The sequence below is a fragment of the Rattus norvegicus genome, chromosome 10, assembly GCF_036323735.1.
Source record: "Rattus norvegicus strain BN/NHsdMcwi chromosome 10, GRCr8, whole genome shotgun sequence".
In the NCBI taxonomy this organism is placed as follows: domain Eukaryota; kingdom Metazoa; phylum Chordata; class Mammalia; order Rodentia; family Muridae; genus Rattus; species Rattus norvegicus.
In genome coordinates, this window is record NC_086028.1 from 80,084,332 (window position 1) to 80,102,702 (window position 18,371).

At 47.5% G+C, this 18,371-nt stretch overlaps 2 protein-coding genes across 5 annotated transcripts in view; one reads left to right on the forward strand and one right to left on the reverse strand.

The window, feature by feature from the left end:
- Eme1 (essential meiotic structure-specific endonuclease 1) overlaps positions 1-8,119 on the reverse strand; it is an 8,866-nt gene extending 747 nt beyond the window's left edge. The window contains exons 1-8 of one of the 3 annotated variants that reach the window (NM_001105830.3): positions 7,913-7,970; positions 4,959-5,759; positions 4,749-4,876; positions 2,700-2,786; positions 2,502-2,620; positions 2,063-2,183; positions 1,726-1,841; positions 137-326 (exon numbers count right to left, since the gene is read on the reverse strand). In NM_001105830.3, coding sequence (NP_001099300.2) covers positions 137-326; positions 1,726-1,841; positions 2,063-2,183; positions 2,502-2,620; positions 2,700-2,786; positions 4,749-4,876; positions 4,959-5,730 — 1,533 coding nt within the window. In that variant the 5' untranslated portion in view covers positions 5,731-5,759; positions 7,913-7,970. Of the gene's footprint in view, positions 1-136; positions 327-1,725; positions 1,842-2,062; positions 2,184-2,501; positions 2,621-2,699; positions 2,787-4,546; positions 4,727-4,748; positions 4,877-4,958; positions 5,760-7,912 lie in introns of those variants that run through there. The other 2 variants (XM_039085581.2, XM_039085582.2) reach the window with 2 other exon arrangements.
- Positions 7,996-13,774, forward strand: Mrpl27 (mitochondrial ribosomal protein L27). 2 transcript variants are annotated; one of them, XM_039085583.2, is made up of 4 exons: positions 7,996-8,064; positions 10,545-10,751; positions 11,110-11,177; positions 13,326-13,757. In XM_039085583.2, exons 2-4 carry the CDS (start codon positions 10,745-10,747, stop codon positions 13,530-13,532), a joined length of 282 nt encoding a protein of 93 aa, XP_038941511.1. In that variant the 5' UTR covers positions 7,996-8,064; positions 10,545-10,744; the 3' UTR covers positions 13,533-13,757. The 2 variants fall into 2 exon arrangements, with proteins under 2 accessions (XP_038941511.1, NP_001099301.1); NM_001105831.1 differs by having other exon boundaries at positions 8,014-8,064; positions 10,626-10,751; positions 13,326-13,774.
- The last annotated feature ends 4,597 nt before the right edge of the window (positions 13,775-18,371 follow it).

The following is an 18,371-nucleotide window of genomic DNA, read 5'->3' on the forward strand; positions in this document are numbered from 1 at the left end:
AGGGTAGAAAGGTTAAGTTGAGGCAGGAGAACCTTTCTCAGGCCAGCCAACCCACACTGTTGACCTATGTTCTTGGCCCCTCAATAAAACTTCCCCCAAGGGTGCTTGGAGAGCTGGGTCACCGAGAGCAGCATACCTGCACCAGGAGCTGTGGAGAAGGATAGGCATCCACAATAGCGCCGGCCATTTCTGAGCTGACTCGGTTCAGCTGCTGAATCTGCCGCCTCCAGATCAGTGCAAGTCCTCTACCAGCATGGTCCGCTTTCACCCCTCCAGCCCAGTCTTTCTCCAGGAAGAAGGAGAAGCTGCCTTGATCCCGGAGTTTCCTGCAAGGGCACCACGGGGGACCTGAGTTTCTCTCTCCTACTTACTTGTCCCTTTAACTGGGAACTAAAATGTTCTGCAGTAACCTGGAGATCGACTTAGTGTTACATTGGGCCAGTTTGAGTCTCTGTTCTCAAGCACAGTTTTAGTTTCAGGTTCCATTTAAAATTGCATTTAGTGGAGCTGGGGAGATGATGGCTCAGCAGTTAAGGGCCCTGTCTGCTCTTCTAGAGTACCAGATTCGATTCCAGCACTCACTACCGCCTGACTCCATTTCCAGAGGATCCAATGCCCTTTTCTGCCCTCAGGCACTGCACACACATTGTGCACAGACACACACAGGCAAAACACCTAAACACATGAAAAGAAGAAAATAAAGTTGCATCTGGGGCCTGAGGGCAGAAGTGAGTGGGTAAGGTGCTTGCTACACCTCTAACACCAGCCCTACTGTGAGATGGGTGTGGAGACAGAACCCCTGGAAGCTCAGGCAAATCATTCCTACCTGTGCAGTGGCAAAGGAGTCCCTGCGTCCTTCGCTAAGGACCTGCACTCAGGGTTACTGTCTGACTCACAGATACACGTACACATGCAAAAAAGTTAAATCAGTCCCTTCATCTAGTCCTTTTTATTAGAGAAGGTATCAATGTCATTGTGTGTGTGTGTGTGTGTGTGTGTGTGTCTGTCTGTCTGTCTGTCTGTCTGTCTGTCTGTCCCTGATAAGATGGTGTTGTACTGCCTAGGAGTAGGCATGGGAGACTGGGTATTAGACAATTTGGAATCTATTTCAGATTCTTGCTTGCTGGGAGCTTAAAACAACTCAATCTCAGGTCTTAGTTCCCTTGATATAAAATAAAGCACTTGGACAGGTTTCCTCTGAGGTCCCTTAGTTTTCAGTTCTGATTAGGTTCACTCGAGATTTAGTTCTGACTAGGTTCACTTGAGATTTGACCTGGTAACAGCATCAACTTATAGAATATACTTGCATCTGAGTTAAAGAGAATATTTTTATAAAGGGCTGGAATTGAGGCCTTTTTAAAACTTTCATTTTAATGTTACGTATATGAATGTTTGCCTCCATATATGTGTGTGTATCACTTCTGACCTCACAGGCCAGCAGAGGGTGTTAAATCCCTTAAAAATGGCGTCACAGACAGTTGTGAACCACCACGTGGGTGCTGGGAACTGTGAGTCCTACGCAAGAGCAGCAAGCGTTCTTAGCCACTGAGCCATTTCTCCAGCCCCCTACATTTGAGGCTCTGAATCTCCAGCATAAGATTGGCTTCTGCCTCAAAAGACACTGGGCTGGTGGCAGAGTTTTGGAGAAAGGCAATTTTCTGTGGCAGCAAGAACCAAGGGAAAAGCAAGACTTGGTGTGGAGGGGGGACTTGGCAGGTCACTCACTTGAAGGGCGCTTCAGCCACAGCCTTTGTAAATGCACAGGCGAAGTCGGCCAGCTCTCTCCAGCTCTGCACGATCCGAGCCTGGGCTTCTGTATATAGCTGCAGATCCACCAATGCCTAGAAACCCAAAGGCAACAGTGGACTGGAAGAGTGGAGGGACTGTTGGAAGTTGTCTTGATGTTCACTGAAGCTACACTCAACCTCTTGGCTCCAATGATCCCGCTTCTTACTCAGTCCGAGACAGACAGTGCTAGTGAACCTTCTATCCAGTCTGGGTTGGAGACCTACCTAGATACCCAGTGAGCACTCACCTGAGCAGGGCCACAGGAAGTTCTTACCTCTTCCATGTCTACCCTGGACACCATGAGCCTTGTGCTGGACTCTCGTCTCTGCTGATGCTTCTCTTTGGCCTTTTTATTTGCCATTCCTGATTTCCTTCTTTTCGGGGGATTCTGAGCCCTAAGAGCACAGGGGGAAATCAGAAGGATAGCCCTAAACTGAGCCCAGGCAGAAGTATTGCAGGACAATTGACCAGCATATTCCACGGCTTGTCAGGGACACCACTTTGCAGAACGCCTTGTAGCCAGGGTGAATTATCTCCCCTTGAGAAACAATGAGCTGTCCATTTAGTTGGTTCTTTTTTTTTTTTTTTTTTTTTCCAGAGCTGGGGACCGAACCCAAGGCCTTGCGCTTCCTAGGTAAGCGCTCTACCACTGAGCTAAATCCCCAGCCCAGAGCTGACCCTTTAGGTCCTCAATCTTTAGGGCATATCCATACCTGAGGCATTTCTCCTGGTCCACAATCACCAGTGACAATGCTTTCCCTGTCCTTGCTGTGACATCAGTTACAAAGCCCCGAAGTGTCTCCTTCCCTTTCTCAGTGCTGCCAGGATTTCCCTGCATGAAGAGGCAGAAGGGGCATTAACACTGTCGCCTCGGGTAGAGGCTGGCACTATCCCATGCCTGACTCGCACACCTGCTTTGAGTTGTAGACCATGGACATGAAGACCTCTTTGAGGACCAACACCAGGATTGTTGGCTCTTCCACCCAGTCATCTCCATCCTGCCAAGACCAGAACACAGCAGAGCAAGATCAGCAGGCGTGATTCCTGTGGGTGGGCTGTGTCTTTTGCGAGAATGACTGTAATATCCTTCTTGAATGAAGTTGTGGTGGCAAGAAAAACCACCTGTGATCCTAGCCCTCACCACTCACTGCATCTCAGGGCAGACTAGGAACAGGAAGGGCAAGTTAACTCAGTGGCTAAAAGTACTTGTCACATAAAACTGGTGACCGGAGTTTAACACCTGGACCTCACATAAAGGTGGAAGGAGAAACCACAAACTTGTCCACTGATCTATACACAACTGTGATACTTTCCTTTTTTAAAAGCTGGGAGTGGTGGCACACACTTTTAATCCAGCTTTTAGGAGGCACAGGTAGGTGGATCTCTGTAAATTCAAGGCCAGCCTGGTCTAAATGGTGAGTTCCAGTGAAGCCAGAGCTACATAGACCTCCATCTCATTAAATAAGTAAATAATAAAATTAAAAATAAGAACAAGAAAGGATTGCCAGGTACTCGGGAGGCAGAGGCAGGTGGTTCTGAGTTTGAGTCCAGCCAGGGTTACATAGAGAGACCCTGTCTTAGATTTAAAAAACAACATCCCCCCAAACAAACAGGAAGAAAGAAAAAAAAAGAGAAAGAAAGGGAAAAGAAAGAAAAGAAAAAAGAATGGTGCTGGGTATAGGTTTGCCTAGCATACATGAAGCCCTGGGATCTATCCCAAACAAGGGAAAAAAGATACAAAGAAAACTGTCAGAGTGAAGGCTCAGTTAAAGCCAACCAGCATGCTTTCAGGGCCAAGCACCCCATAGCAACAGAGTTCTGAGGAGTTACTGGGAGCAAGACTTGTGCAGTTTTCTTATGGTCCCTACAACCCTACACAAGAATAACTCAGCCGGGTGCAGGTGGAGGAGCTCTGGGTCAAGTTCCACCAGTGACCCTGAACCAAGTCCCTTTCTATCCCTGTGAAGTGTGGAGATTCCAGCCTTCAGGACAGCTGTGACAGGAATGTGACAGAATGTGTGGTGTCTTCATAGATAAACTGCTGTATGAATATAAGAGGGTTTGTTGTTTGTTTTTGAGACAGGGTCTTACTATGAAGTGAGATCACTAGTCTGATCTCTATATAAACCACGTTGGTTTATATAGACTCACAGTGATCCGCCTGCTTCTGCCTGCAAAGTGCTGGGATTAAAGGCATGTGCCACTATGCCCAGCCATAGTGTGGGTGACTGTCCTGTTATTGAGAAAGTTAAGAGAGCCAGAAAACATCTCAATGTTTCATTTCTAAACTCTTGAGTGGTAGAGTAGCTGGATTCACAGGAGGAGGACTGGAGGAACAATTAGTAAAGTAATATAGGGAACTCAGGCTGGAGGCTGAATATGTGCTGTGAGCCTACTAGATGCTGGGGCCAGATCATTTAGGCCCTCCAGCGGGGGAAATGGATGTTACCAGTTTCCTCATTCTGCAACGGGCAACTGAAGCACACAGACACGTGACAAGGGGCAGAGTCCAGCAGTCAAGCCTTGGGCAGGGATTCAAACACAGCTGCTCTCCCCCCAAAGCCCAATCAAGAGAACTAGGGACTTCACACTCATTCTCTTCTCATCCTACTCCATTTAGGCTATGTCTAAACATTACTTGAGCCCCAGACCCTTGGGCTCTCAGTGTGGTAAACTGGAGAGAAAGAAAATGAACTCAGAGTGCTTATATTTTCCAGGATTTTCCGTAACTGTGTGACTTGGTGTTCAGTATACCTACATCACTCTAGGATGGCCCAAAGCTTCTCTGAAGTTGACCTCCTCTGTACTCTTCTTCTGGATTCTGCTACCCACATCCCTCCAGACTTGGGGACAGTAACAGCTATGCCACTGAGTCTCAACCAGGGGCAAGGCAGCAGTTTATCCTGCAGTGCTAATATTAGGGTGAAGGGGAAGAAGACCCTTCAGCCGGACGCTTGTACCTCTTCCAGCTCTGTCTTCCTCCTCCAAGTGATACTTTGAGGTACGACCTGAGCTTCAATCACACAGCTGCACTCCATGGCCTGCAGCGCTCCCAGGAGCTGGCCCCCACCTTCCATCTGTAAAAGGACTGCAATAGATAGGAAAGGACTGGTCACAGAGGAGTCCAGGACAGACATCTGGGCTCAGGGGAAACTGGAATCTGGGAGGACCTGGATCCAGCACCACCACGATGTGTTTCAGGCATTCCTCTGGCCTCTGGGCTCTGAGCCTGTTGACCATCTCTGCCTTCTTTTTCCTTTCCTGCTGCCTTGGGGTGTTTTCCTTCCTGCTTGCCTGTCTTGGCTGCCAGCATCCCTGAGGGCCTCTGCTCTGGGCTGTCTGAATGTGCTTGGTTCTCTTCTTGGGTAGAGGGAGGTCAGGATTTGTTTTGGTGACTGCCAACTCCCTGCCTGTAGCCTGGTAGGCAGGAAGTTGATGGCACTGATTGTCTAAGAGGGAGTCTTTGTCATTTGCTGGACTCTTCTCTAGGGCACTGTGGAGAGGAACATCAGGAATCTTTGGACACGGTTGCCTTTTCCAGTCACATGGTGTACTTGCATTTTTTTGGTGATCTGAACCCGTTTTAAGTGGGGAGCGAGAGCGCTCAGGGCTCAGCTGTTTGTTCCTCAAAAGCTTCCATGTGATCCTTTCAGCCAGAGAGACCAATCCATCTTCATCCTCACTGCTACTGCTCAGCACTCTGACTGGCCCTGCTTGTGTGGGAGCTTCCGCTGCACTGGGGACACATGGTGGGTCTTTTAAGCCTGGTGATGGAGGACAGGAGGCCTCAATATCTGAGGTGACAACAACAATGTTCTTCTCTCTCTGAGGTGGATTGCTGTCCGTTGAAGCTGGTTCCTTCTTCAGAAAGGCGAATGTGGGCAGTTCCTCAGAGTCACTCTCCGTGGACAGCAGAGAGAGGGATAACCTTCTTAGCGCCATCAACCCATTAGAGCTATCAACTTAATAGCCTAAAGGAAAGATGAGGCATACATGAGACTATTCACGCTGGTCCACTAGACATGCTGGCAAAGACAAGCCTTATGAAGATAAATGTGCTCAGAGAATCAGAGAAATAGAACATGCTCCAACACATTCAATCTGGGACTCAAAATGGCCACACCGATACACTAATAGGATCTCTCCTTCAAAACCTTTCCAGGTCATGGAGAGTTATAATCAAAATGGTTACTGTTGGAAAACTTTAATGGGAATCCTAACAAAAACTCATTACTCTCTCTTTGCTGACCCCTGCATTTGACAGAGCTTTCTGTTTTGTCTTTTTGAGAGTTTCTTGTAGCTCAGGTTGGCTTTGAACTCACGCAGCTGAGGATGAGTGTGAGCTCCAGATCCCTCTGCCTTGCACTGACACGCGCTGGAATCACAAGTGTGCACAATAATTTTTGATTTAACATGGTGATCATTTAAAAAAATTAAAATATTTGTGTATGTGTGGGCATATACATGCCCCAGTCTAGATGTGGCAATCAGAGGATTACTTTCAGGGAGTCGGTCCTTTCCTTCCATGGTGTGAGTCCTGGGGATTGAATCCAGGTCATCAGGCTTGGCAGCAAGCACTTTTACCACTTGGGTCATAGCTCACTGCCCCCCACCCCAACATGGAGATCTTTCTAAACCAAAAACAAACATAAGAAACAAAACCCATGCCGGTGCTGGAGAGCCAGCTCAGCAGTTGAGTTTATACTGCTCTTAGAGAGGTCCGGGTGCAGTTCCCAGCATCCACCCTGGATACTTCTCACAACTGCCTGTAATCCCTGCTCCAGGAGATCCAACACCTTCCTCTGGCCTCCACATCAATATAAAAATAAAAATAAATGAAATTTTAAATAAAAACATAGGTAAATAAGATGGCCTGGTGAGCAAAGATGCATGTCACCTAGCTGGATTTCAATTCAACCTACACTGTGGAATGCATGCCTGTGCACACACCCATGTGCACACATGTGCTCACACAGGCCAAAAACAAAAAAAACAAAACAAAAAACCCAAAAAACAAAACAAAACAAAAAACAAAAAAACAAAGCAAAACAGAAAAACCCCAAGCCCTTACAACTCACATAAATAGAGTATACTACTTAAAACTGTACTCTAGGAGTTGGGAGTAGCAATGGCAGAGTGCTTGCTTAGCATGTGTAGAGCCATGTGTGGGTTTTAATCCCAGCATGACAAATAACAGATAAATAAATCATTCATTCAGACTAATGGGGCTAGGCATATTTGTGTTGTGTAATCATTACCATCATCTTATTCCAGAATGTCTCCAGCACCACAAAAAGAAATCCGATACGATTTGAGCATGCTGGTGCATAACTGCAATCCCATCTTTTGGGAGGCAGATAGAGGAGGTATTTTGAGTTCAGGACCAGCTTACATGATACAGTGAGACTTCTCAAAAGCAAAAGTAATTCTATAACCATTTAAAACTTTTTTTAAGAAAATTTAAAAATTAAAAAAAGTTCTTTCCCTCTCCCAGTGCCTAAAACAAAACAAGATCCATTGTCTCTATGGGCTTACGTACTTTACTTCACAAAAGCACACAGTATGAGCCTTTGGTGACTGGTGTCTTTCACCGTCATGCTTTCAAGGTCCTTCTGTGGCCATACTATGCACCAGTACTGCCTCGTTTTTAATAGCTGAATAATATTCACATTTATTGCTTGATAGACAGTTACCGTGCTTTTTTTCTTGGCTATTGTGAATAATGCTGCTACAAATATCCACATACAAATATTCTGAATAACTATGTTTTCACAGTTCTCTTGTGTGTGCACTGAAGTTACTGGGTTACACGCAAGAGTCATTCATTCAACAAATAATTAGTGACTGTAGGTTGTGAATGCTTGCAGCCTTCCTGGATCTCAGTTTAGCATAAAACAAATAACTTAGGTTTGTAATTAAATGAATTAAATGAAATTGTGCGTATACAACCAGTTTGGCTTGGAATCTGGCTGAGCATCACCCTGGTCCCTCCCTAGGGACTTTCGTTTGGTTCCTGAGTGGTACAAATGTCCGTGCCGGCCACACGCCTCGACTCTGAGGCCCACGATCCATTGCAAAAGTCTCTGGAGGTCCCAGCCATAAACCCTGAGAGATCTGCGCTCACCTGTTATTGCTCCCGCCACTCTTTGAATTGTACGCAAGACCCGGAAGTAGATCTATCCCGGTAGCGGAAACAGACTTCCCAGCCTGGAAGTGAATGTGAAGCAAACATGGCGTCGGCGGCGGCGGCCCTTACGCTGAGGACGCGGGCAGCAGGTAGCTCAGCACTGTGGTTGTTGCGGGGCGAAACACCAGGGAGTCCGGGAGATGGAAACCGGAGCCCGTGTGAATTCTACATACAGGGAAGGAGTGTGGAACTCGGGACTCGTGGAGGCGGACTGTCTCCGGTCACGTGACACGTGGTGGGCGGTGCTGTGCAGAGGGTGGTAGTTGAGAATGAATGCCTGTTGGTGATAGTTATTCCAGATACCTTGTGCCCCTGGGTTTATGTGGATTCCTTCGTATATGAAGAAGACTAAGTTCAAAAAATTTAGTCGAGTCATTCAGCAGATATTCAGGACTTGGCTTTTTTTTTTTTCCCTATCCTCACTTTTGAGATAGGTCCTCACTGTGAAGTTTGCCGTCTTCGTGCTGGTATTTTAGGTCTGATGAGACCCTGTTCAGAGTATCAGCATAAACATGATTTCTAACGCCTTGTAAGTTCAGCCAGTAAACACGTGAGTAACTTAGTTGTAATCGTAAATAGTGTTGTGAAGAGTCTTAGATTAGGGCATCAAGGATGGCTCTTCAAGAGATAACAATTAAGACCTAAAAGAGACAGACCCAACCAACCCCGTGTAGACAGTTTTACACTTTGAGGAGCAAACCAGAGGAGGCAGGCTGAGCAAAGAAATAAATAAGAATAAGAATGAAACCTGGTGGGACCGGGAATGCTGGTGCCTGCAATCCCTGCACTTAGGAGTCTGAGGCAGGAGGATTGCATCAGGTCCAAAGCCAGCCTGGGTCACAGTCTCAAAAGCTATAAATAAATAAAATATCCTACATGGAAAACCATCTGGAACACTTGCTGTAGGACGATTTGGCCAAGATATTAGCGGTGATGGTAGAGAGCTTGGAGGGTAGTGGGTGAAAATGACATCCATTTGTTCTGAAGATAGATTCCACAAGTCTTACTGGTCTGTAAAATGAGAGAAGTAATCTGTAGATTCTTGTTTTTCACAAAAGCAGGCATTTATGAATGAAATAATGTAGACAAAACATTATTTCAAAAAATCAGTCACCAGTAAGTCGGTAAATGAAGCCAGGAAGTGCATGCCTGTAACCTCAGGTTATATGTGAGGTAGAGGCCAGAGGATTGCAAGTTTAAGGCCTACAGGAGAGGGGTACAGGAGAGGGGGAGGGGATTAAGGTTAGGAAAATTCTATTCCATTGCTGGACATTGAACATATCTCTGTAAGCTCTTTTTTGATGATGTTTGTTTGTTTGTAGACACTGTTTCACTGTGTAGCTGTGGCTGTCCTAGAACTCACTCTGTAGACCAGGCTGGTTGTGATCTCATAGAGATCTGCCTGCCTCTGCCTCCCAAGTGCTGGGATCAAAGGCTCGAATGTGCTGCTATGCCCAGCCTGGCCTGCTCTGAGTTCCTATCTCTAGTCTTGTATCCTAGAAACTTTCTGTTTTCATGGGAATTTGAGAGACCAAGGTAATCAATACTGTGAATGTATGCCCCAAACACCCATAAAACCTCTCTAACTGTGCTGATACTAGATCCTAAGATCCTATAACTATACCCAGAAACTAAAAACAGACAGCCAACTGCCCATGTTAGTCTGAATTTTATTTTATGTGTATGAATGTTTTGCCTGTGTGTATATATGCATACTGCATGGTGTACTTGGTACCAGCAGAGGTACGAAAAGGCCTTGGGTCCCCTGAAACTTAGAGATGGCTGCGAACCACTACAGAAGTGCTAGAAACTGAATCGAGGTCCTCTGCAAGCAGTCACTGCTGCTAACCTCTGAGCCACCTCTCTGGCCCCATTAGTATGCGTTTAAGATAATGTTCTTTCAAAAGTATTTTTATTTAATTTTTGAGAATTTGATTTCATGTATATAGTGTATTTTGATCATCTCTACTCCCTTGAACGCCTCCCACATCATTAATCCTTTTAAGGTAAATGTTGAGTCCTTTGTGGTGATGAGTGGCGAGGTCAGATTAATGCTGATCTTAGGCAGACGTCTCTGCTTATGGGCTCTGGGAAGAAAAGACTGTTCTGGAATGGCCAGTAGCTTGCAGGAGCCACCCTCTGACGGGCTGCCCTTCTGGTGCAGTTTTCTGGTGTTCAGCGGATAGCTAAGAGTGAGACTGAAGCAGAAGCCCCGCACGTTTCGTGGTCTGACCCTTCCCTTGGGCAGGAGAGTGAATCTTTGAAGGAGGCAGCTGTCTAGTGTCCACTTCATCTGTTTCTGTGCTGTTTCTGCTCAGCTGGACTGAATGTGTCAGGAGCCAGAGCACAAGCTGTTTTCTCCCCCTATTTATGTTCACTGTCTGCTCTCCCTGATACACACATCACCACCAGTCACAACCCCCCACCCCCGTACCCCGCTTACCTCTGGACCAATTCCACCTGGAATTGCGGCCTGCCCAGGCATTCCCTGAACACCACATTCTTAGCGTTTCTGTTCCTTTCACACATCTTTCATTTTTCTCATCTCCCTTGCTACTTCTCGGCTTAGCAAATGGTCCATAGAGGCAAAGAACGCGCATCAAATTGGGAGCCTCTCTGAACAGTGTCTCTGCCTTCTCTGCGTTGACAGCCCTGCTGAGTCCCACAGCACCTACAGCACTTGCTGTCAGATCCGCATCCAAGAAGACAGGTGGCAGTTCTAAGAACCTTGGTGGCAAATCACGAGGCAAACACTATGGCATCAAGAAAATGGAAGGTGAGGGTGTGCCTTCGTTTCTGTTTTCCTACAGTGCTGCTCTGCTCTTAGAAGAGCCAAAATGCTACTCGGGTGCCTCGCTCACCCGCATCTCTGCCCTTCACTGTAACACTTGTCCCCACATTAAAGGGTAGGTGAGCTCTGGGGAGGAGCAGGGGCCTCAGTGAGTTGCAGTTTCTTAGGCAATGCAACTGAGAAAGCGTCTGCTGGATGGGGCCCTGTATGTAGGACCATCTTAGAGGTCCACCCAGGAGCAGGCTTGGGGGTTGGTGGGCCCGTGGGCTGCCGTAACTTCTCAGCACTTGGCTGGGCTTCTGTGATTATGTCTCGGAGTCGGCTCACTGGACTTCTCTTTCAGGTCACTACGTTCATGCCGGCAACATCCTTGGCACTCAGCGGCAGTTCAGATGGCACCCAGGCGCCCATGTGAGTTGCTCTGTGCTCTCTCCCCATTTCTTGTCTTTCCTAGGCAACCTTTTCATGTGCATGCCTTGTGTCCTCAGCCTGTCCCTTTGAGGCAGATGTCATCTCTGTTTTATGGTTGAAATGCCAGAGGCTCAGAGAGGAGTGGACCCCAGTTAAAGCTGCGATTGCCTACCATCAGATAGCGTGCCCTGGGTCTCATTTTTCTCTTCCATAGGAAATGAAAGAAAGTTAAATAAATGACATATGAGCACTTGCAGCTGCCCGAGGACCTAGAAATAATATGGTTTAGATACGGTTATCTTCTGAAAGGGCTGTACTTCTACAGATACATGTGTCTTCAGGGTTTTTTTTTATCAATTTATAATTTTTATAGACATTTCCCCCTTTATGACTCTAAAGGAAGAAATATTTCTATTCAACCAGAATCAGATTCAGTGAATACTTTTCCTTCCTTAAAAACAACATCAAAAGGGCCTGGTGGGGCACACCTTTACTCCCAGCACTTGGGGAGGCAGAGGCAGGCAGATCTCTGGACAACCTGGTCTACAGAGCAAGTTTCAGGACAGCCAGGACTACACAGAGAAACCCTATCTCAAAAGACCAATAGAAAGAAAGGAAGGAAAGAAGGAAGGAAGGAAAGAAAGAAAAAATCAAAGGGGCTCAGAGACAGCTCAGCCGTTAAGAGCCCTGGGTTTAATTCCTAGCACTCACATACTGATTCACAACCATCTGTATCCAGTTCTAGGGACCTGACACCCTCTCCTGTCTTTGATGGCAGCAAACATGCAAGTGGTGCAGACATGCATTCAGGCCAAACCTATGTACATAAAATTAAAATCATAAACATCAAAGACAAGCTGAGTAGTGCATGCCTTTCAACCCAGCACTCAAAACTCAGAGGCGGGCAGGCAAATATCTGAGTTCAAGGCCAGCCAGAACTACATAATAAGACATCCCCCTCAACATGCAACACCCCCCCAGGGGGTGGGGGGGACTGGATGTGAATTCTTTACTAAAACATTGACAGTGGAGGCTGATTTGGCTAAGTATGTTCCAAGTTCTTCATGATGCTTAAGATGGCCCTATGAAGTAGTGAGTTTATTCCCAATTTGCAGACACCGGAAAGTAACTCACCTAAATCACAGGGTATTTAGCAGTGCTAGGATCTGAGCCATGCTATTATTTTGTTGTTTGTTTAGGGTTTCATTATGTTCCCCTTGCTGGCTTTGAACCCTCCATCCTCCTGCCACAGTGTCCCGAGTGCCAGGATGACAGTGATGTGCCACCACTGCTGGCTTCAAACTCGTGCTTTTAATTCAGAGAGACACCAAACAGTGCAGGACTGGTTGTGCAAGACTGCCACACAGCTATTGTTTGTTGGTTTGTTTGTTCGTTGGTTTTTGAGACAAGGTGTCTCTGTGTACCTCTGGCTGGCCTGGAACTTTCATGTCCCAAGCTGGTCTTAAAATTGCAGTGATCACCTTTCCGAGTCCTGGCAAATGTTGCAGGCACGTACCATGACACATAGCTTGCTTGCTTTCTCTCTTAAAAAAAAAGAGTGTTGGGTTGTTCCGGAGCTGGTGTTACTGGCAGTTGTGAGCTGCCATGTGGATGTTGGGAACCCAACTTCGAGTCGTCTGTAAGAGCAGCAAGTTTTTCTAGCTACTGAGTCATCTCTCCTTGCCCTCAAGTTTTGACAAGCATCTAATTTCAAGTTGTAAAAGAACAAAAAGTATAAGCAATTTTAAAAGTATTTATTTAAATACTTAAAAAGTATTAAAATACTTAACTATATTATCATTGAAAAATAGGGCAGGAAATATATCTATCTAATGCACAGAGAAATGAGTTCTCTGTGTAAACTATGAAACAGGACTTAACTCAGAACTTAACGTGAGTAGGCACTGTGTCTAAGTGTTCTTGGCATCATTATTAACAGTCTAGGATTGTTTTCATTTCCCTCCCCTCTTAAGGAGTTGGTGAAGGAACAGAGGCAAGGAAGTGCCAAGCAGTGGAAAAGAGAAACCTGAGAGGGACCTCTCAGAGCCTGCCCTTCTGCTCCAGGTTTACTCTGAAGGAGAAATCTGGCGTAAGGCCTAGGGACAGACCACTTGTCTTCTTCCAGCTGACCAGGTCTGTGTGTTGCAGGTGGGACTGGGGAAGAACAAGTGCCTGTATGCCCTGGAGGAGGGGATAGTTCGCTACACGAAAGAAGTCTACGTGCCCAATCCCAAAAACTCGGAGGCTGTGAATCTGGTCACTAGTCTGCCCAAGGGTGCTGTGCTCTACAAGACTTTTGTCCACGTGGTTCCTGCCAAACCGGAGGGAACCTTCAAACTGGTAGACATGCTTTGAAGTCCTGTTGAGACCATCGGATGACGGGCGACCGGAACCCAGGTCACAGGAGCAAGTGATGATGGAAGTCAAGGGTCAGGGTGAGGACAAGGTCTCCACAGAAGAGGCCTATTGGATGGGGACTCTGCAGGGCCTTTGTGCTGTGGCTGCTGGAAACCTCTTGGTAGCTCTGGCATGAGTGTCAATAAAGCTGCAGGAATCCTGAGTCTGCCCTTTCAGAGCAAACCCTGATGGGGCTTCTTATTTCTCTGATTCCCAGTCATGTTTGTTCATATGCACAGAAGGAAAAGAAAGAAGAGACCTACCAGAGCAAGGAACTGAGGAAGAGACCTTGTTTTATGATTTTATTAGCACCGTCCCTTAGAGGGACAAAGAGAGTTTATACTCTAGAGCAGTGGTTCTCATGTGCGGGTTACAACCCCTTTGGGAGTTGAATGACTCTTTTACAGGGATAGCCTAAGACTATCTGGCATATCAGACAATTACATTATGATTTATAACAGTAGCAAAATTAGTTATGAAGTAGCAACAAAAATAATTTTATGGTTGGGGATCACTGCAACATTAGGAACAGTATTATAAGATCCCAGCATTAAGAAGGTTGAGAACCCTATATAGTCACTGCTGCTTCCTCCTTGGGTCCCTGAACTGTCCAGGGGCAGGGGCAGGACCCTGTCGGTGGGGGAGGAGAGGAAGCAACTGGCCATGTGGTTCACCTGCAGCCATAGATAAAGGGGGGCATAGATAAAGGGGACCGGCTCCAGAGATGGCTACAGTCTAGCTCTCCGCTACACTGCCTCTGCAGTGCAGAGCAAAGCTTGTGGGACAGCAGGCTCAGCCATGTGCCTCCTGCCTGGAAGACAAGGATCCTTCCCATGCTGACGCCAGGTAGTGGCAGGCAACTTCTTCTAGCCCACATTATCTTCTGGTTCTTGATGTATTTCAAGCTAGAAACAGCAGCAAAGAGTCTGGTTTTGGGGTGCTTGTTGAGGGCCCAGGCAGGCCTCTCCTGTCAGCCCAGACCTCAGAGGTCTGGCTTCTAGAGTAGAGACCAGAAAGGGAAGCACAACAGGTAGAACGGTCACTGTGGCAGCTGGAGATAGTGGTAGCGGCTGTAGCCCAGAGATGTTCTGGAGATCTGCTTTGACCTTGTTGTCTGATAGTTTCAGGAAATCCCAGACTCCCTACATCCTGCAGATCCTGGACACAGGTGGCCTGGGGTCTGGAGGGACTCACTTTGGTGTTGTGTATAAAGTTGCAGGTACTGAGGTCAGCTGGGCTAGAGGAGTGGGGTGGGAAGCCAGTTATGCCTTCCTTAAGAGATTCAAGCTGTCATTTCCAGGTCACTTAAGAGATGGAAAGGGGGAGGGGGGCTGGAGAGATGGCTCAGCGGTTAAGAGCACTGACTGCTCTTCCAGAGGTCCTGAGTTCAAATCCCAGCAACCACATGGTGGCTCACAACCATCTGTAATGAGATCTGATGCCCTCTTCTGGTGTGTTAGAAGACAGTGACATACATAAAATAAATCTTTAAATGGGGGGGTGGGGAGACGAGGGACAGGATAGGTAGCTGCTTCCTGAGAGGTAAGCAAGCCGTGGTGGGGTAGAAGTGCAGCAGTGTCCTTGAGGGCTCAGCTTGGTGGCAGTTGAAAGAATTAGAGGGCAAAGGTTTTAGCCCTCTCTTCTCCCCCATTCCCATGTATACACATACTCTTTACACTGCTGCTTCAGGGTCACCCATTGCCTGTCCCCTTTAGGCTTTCCTGACCTGGGGTCTGTCCACAGGGGCAAAGTGGGGCTCTTAAGTACCTAGGGGCTTGGTAGCCTTTTCCTTGTCCTACCCAATGGGCACTGAGCAGACACCTATAAGAGTTATATGGGAAAAGCTGCGTTCTGCAGGGTACCCAAGGCCTAGAGGGCTGGATAGGCTGGATGGTTCAGGGCCCAAGCACTATGCAGTCAGCTGGGGAAATATGCCACTGTTGTTTTGTCCAACAGTTGGGCATACAAGCTGACTGTCACAGGGTTTACTGGTGGGTCCTGGGCAGCCTCATACAGGCTACCTCTCTGGGGACACCATTATGACCAAGAAAAGCAGAGGAAGCAGGGAAGTCATGCACCACTGCTCCCCAGCTCCCCTTGCTCTTACTGATGGGTCTATCCAAGGTACCATGCTCCTGCTCCTACAAGCTTCTGACAGCTTTCCCTCCACTGCGTTCTAGCCACATCAGACCCCTTGGCTGGCTGCAGGATGTTAGCACATACTTCATCCCCCAGTATGGGAGGCAGCACAGGGATCCTCATTTGCATGTCTGCTCTTTTCCCTCATGAACCTCTAGGCGGCCCACAGTTCAGAGATGGGGAGGAGCTAAGCCTTAGGATCCAACGCAAGCCTGGGGAACAGGGTTAGCCTACAAGGGAGCAGAGTCCTAACACTTCATCCCAGTGTCCATCTGTTCACGCCTGTTTCTATGTCCAGGCCCTCAGCATGTCTGGGAGCGCTTAGGTGAGGAAGAGAGTGTGTTCCTTTCTGGACACTGGCTCCATCTGCCCCTGTCAGCTCTGAGGGCCTTTGGAAGGTCAGTCTGAATAGCATTTTCTGTCCTCACCTCTCCATCCTCAGGTGCCCAGAGTTGGGAGTTGAGAGCCTAGGGCTGCAGCTCAAATTTATTTTGCTTCCTACATAGCTGCTGTGTGGTGCCCTGTCCCTGAGGAGAGGCCTGGCAGTGCTGGAGTTGCCCCCTCCTGTCCACAGAAACCGGCTCTGGCTTTCCTCCCTGGAGCTAGGGAGAGACCTTTGTCTTCACTGAGGGTTCCCTGCAGTTTGTTTACCAATGGTGAGGGAGGGGCCTGGCCAGGATGCTATAATCTCTTCCTACTGTTGCTCTGAGCTGGAGGGAAACTGGGCTCAGCAGATCTCAAAGGCCCCTTCCCTAAGGAACAGCTGCCTCTGTTAGCCAGAAGATGGGGCCATTTGGTCAGCACCTATGCAAACAAACAAAAACAAAAACCAAGAGCAGCTGTAGCCCCAGTGCTAGGAGGCAGAGACAGAGGCTCCCTGAGGTTTTCAGGCTAGTCGCTCAGCTTAAAAACTCACAACTCCAGGTTCAATAAGAGATCTTAAAGGATAAGGCAAAAACTGATAGAGTGGGATCCTGACATGGTCCTCTGACCTTTGCATGTGTGCACATTAGTGTGTGCACTCCCCCCAACACATACATTAAATACGTACATTAAAAAACAAAATCCAGAACTTAGAACTACTGTGCTATGGGCTGGTTAACTGATCCTGGGTGTGGCCTCTACCTTGATAGCTTGATTTACTGCCTATAGTTTATCTGCTGAATCCAGTTGGTAATTTTCTGGACCTGGCATAAGAGTCGGTATTGGTAAATTAAAACAAAATGCTGGTGGTGCGGCACACCTTAAATTCCAGCAGTTGGGAGGCAGAGGCAGTCAAGTCTCTTACGTTTGAGGTCAACCTGGTCTACAGAGTGAGTTCCAGGACAGGGCTACATAGAAAAACTGTCTCAAAAAAAACCAAAATCAATAAAACAAACAAACAAAAAAAAAAAAACCCTCACAACCTGGAGAGCTAGCATCAAATATTCATTAAAGTGGGGGTCAGAGAAAGCAACCATTTTCTCTGGACAAAGCACCACTCTCTACTCCTACAAAACACTACTCCTTCCCTTAGCACTTCCTGACTAGCCAGCAGAGTAGAGTTACAGAATGGCTCTGGAGGCCTCCGTCCTTCTGAAGAGTGCCCCACTATCAGGAGCTTTGACCCTAGGGCTCATTGCCCAGCTCTCAGTCCAGACTTGCTACCTGAAGATTTTAAGTTCCAACCCCCAAGGCTGCAAACCACCCACCCTAGTGCTATTTGTTGGTGGTCAGGAGCACCCTCCCAGCAACTGGGAAAATACTGCACCTTGGGCAGCAATCAGCCAACTTAACTCCCTGAGCTAAACTGAGCTTTGCCCAGTGTGGCAGCCAATGGCATGGTTTTAGAGGTCCAGGAAATCCTCAATCCTACTCCCACATTATGTAAGGCATGAAGAACTAATACTGAGTCCTTATAATGGGAGAATCAGATGGGAAGGCAGAGAGCCTGAGAAAGGTAAGGCAGGAGAGTGACTTAGACACCATTCACTCAGGTACTAGGGCACTGACTCAATCCCTGCTCTGGTCACAAAGGGAAGGCTACAGAACTGACCAGTAGGCCATAACCACAACAACCTCTATTCCTGAGCAGGCTACAAAGGCAAGGCTTAGGTAGCAAGAAAGATGGGGATAGGCCCCGGTAATGCCTAAGGCCCCTAAGCTATCATTTGCTGCAGTCTGGCCCAGTGGTGGCAGCAGAGTTAAAGGTGGGGCTTTTTAGAACTAACCACCACTAATACTGGCCTGTTGGGTAGCAACAAGGATTCTAAGCCTCCCAACTCCCAACCTACCCCCTTGCAGAAAGAGGGCTGTACTAGGAATCTCTCTGGCTTCTGGTTGGATTTTCAACAGTTACTGCTACTATTTCAAGCCTATCAGAACCTGCTGACTTCTAGAAATCCAGGGTCAGCCATAGCTCCCTACATACAGTAGAAAACATGGGACCTCGGGGACCTCAGTTCGCTGCCTAGTCTGTCAACTTGACCCAAGCCAGGATCATCTGGGAAGGTACCTCAGTTGAGAAAAATGCCTCCACTAATGATTGTTGTGGGAAGGTCCCACAACATGAGCCTGGGGAGCAAGCCAAAAGCATTAACCATGGCCTGTGTTTAGTGCCTGCCTCCCAAGTCCCTGCCCTGGCCTCCCTTTATGATGGACCATAGGCTGTAAGATGTA

Bases quoted from the DNA above. Each gene is read 5' to 3' on its own strand.
- Mrpl27 (NM_001105831.1), top strand. From the start codon at position 8,019: ATGGCGTCGGCGGCGGCGGCCCTTACGCTGAGGACGCGGGCAGCAG. The intron at 10,752-11,109 runs GTGAGGGTGTGC...CTTCTCTTTCAG, and splicing joins TGGCATCAAGAAAATGGAAG to GTCACTACGTTCATGCCGGC. The intron at 11,178-13,325 runs GTGAGTTGCTCT...TGTGTGTTGCAG, and splicing joins GATGGCACCCAGGCGCCCAT to GTGGGACTGGGGAAGAACAA.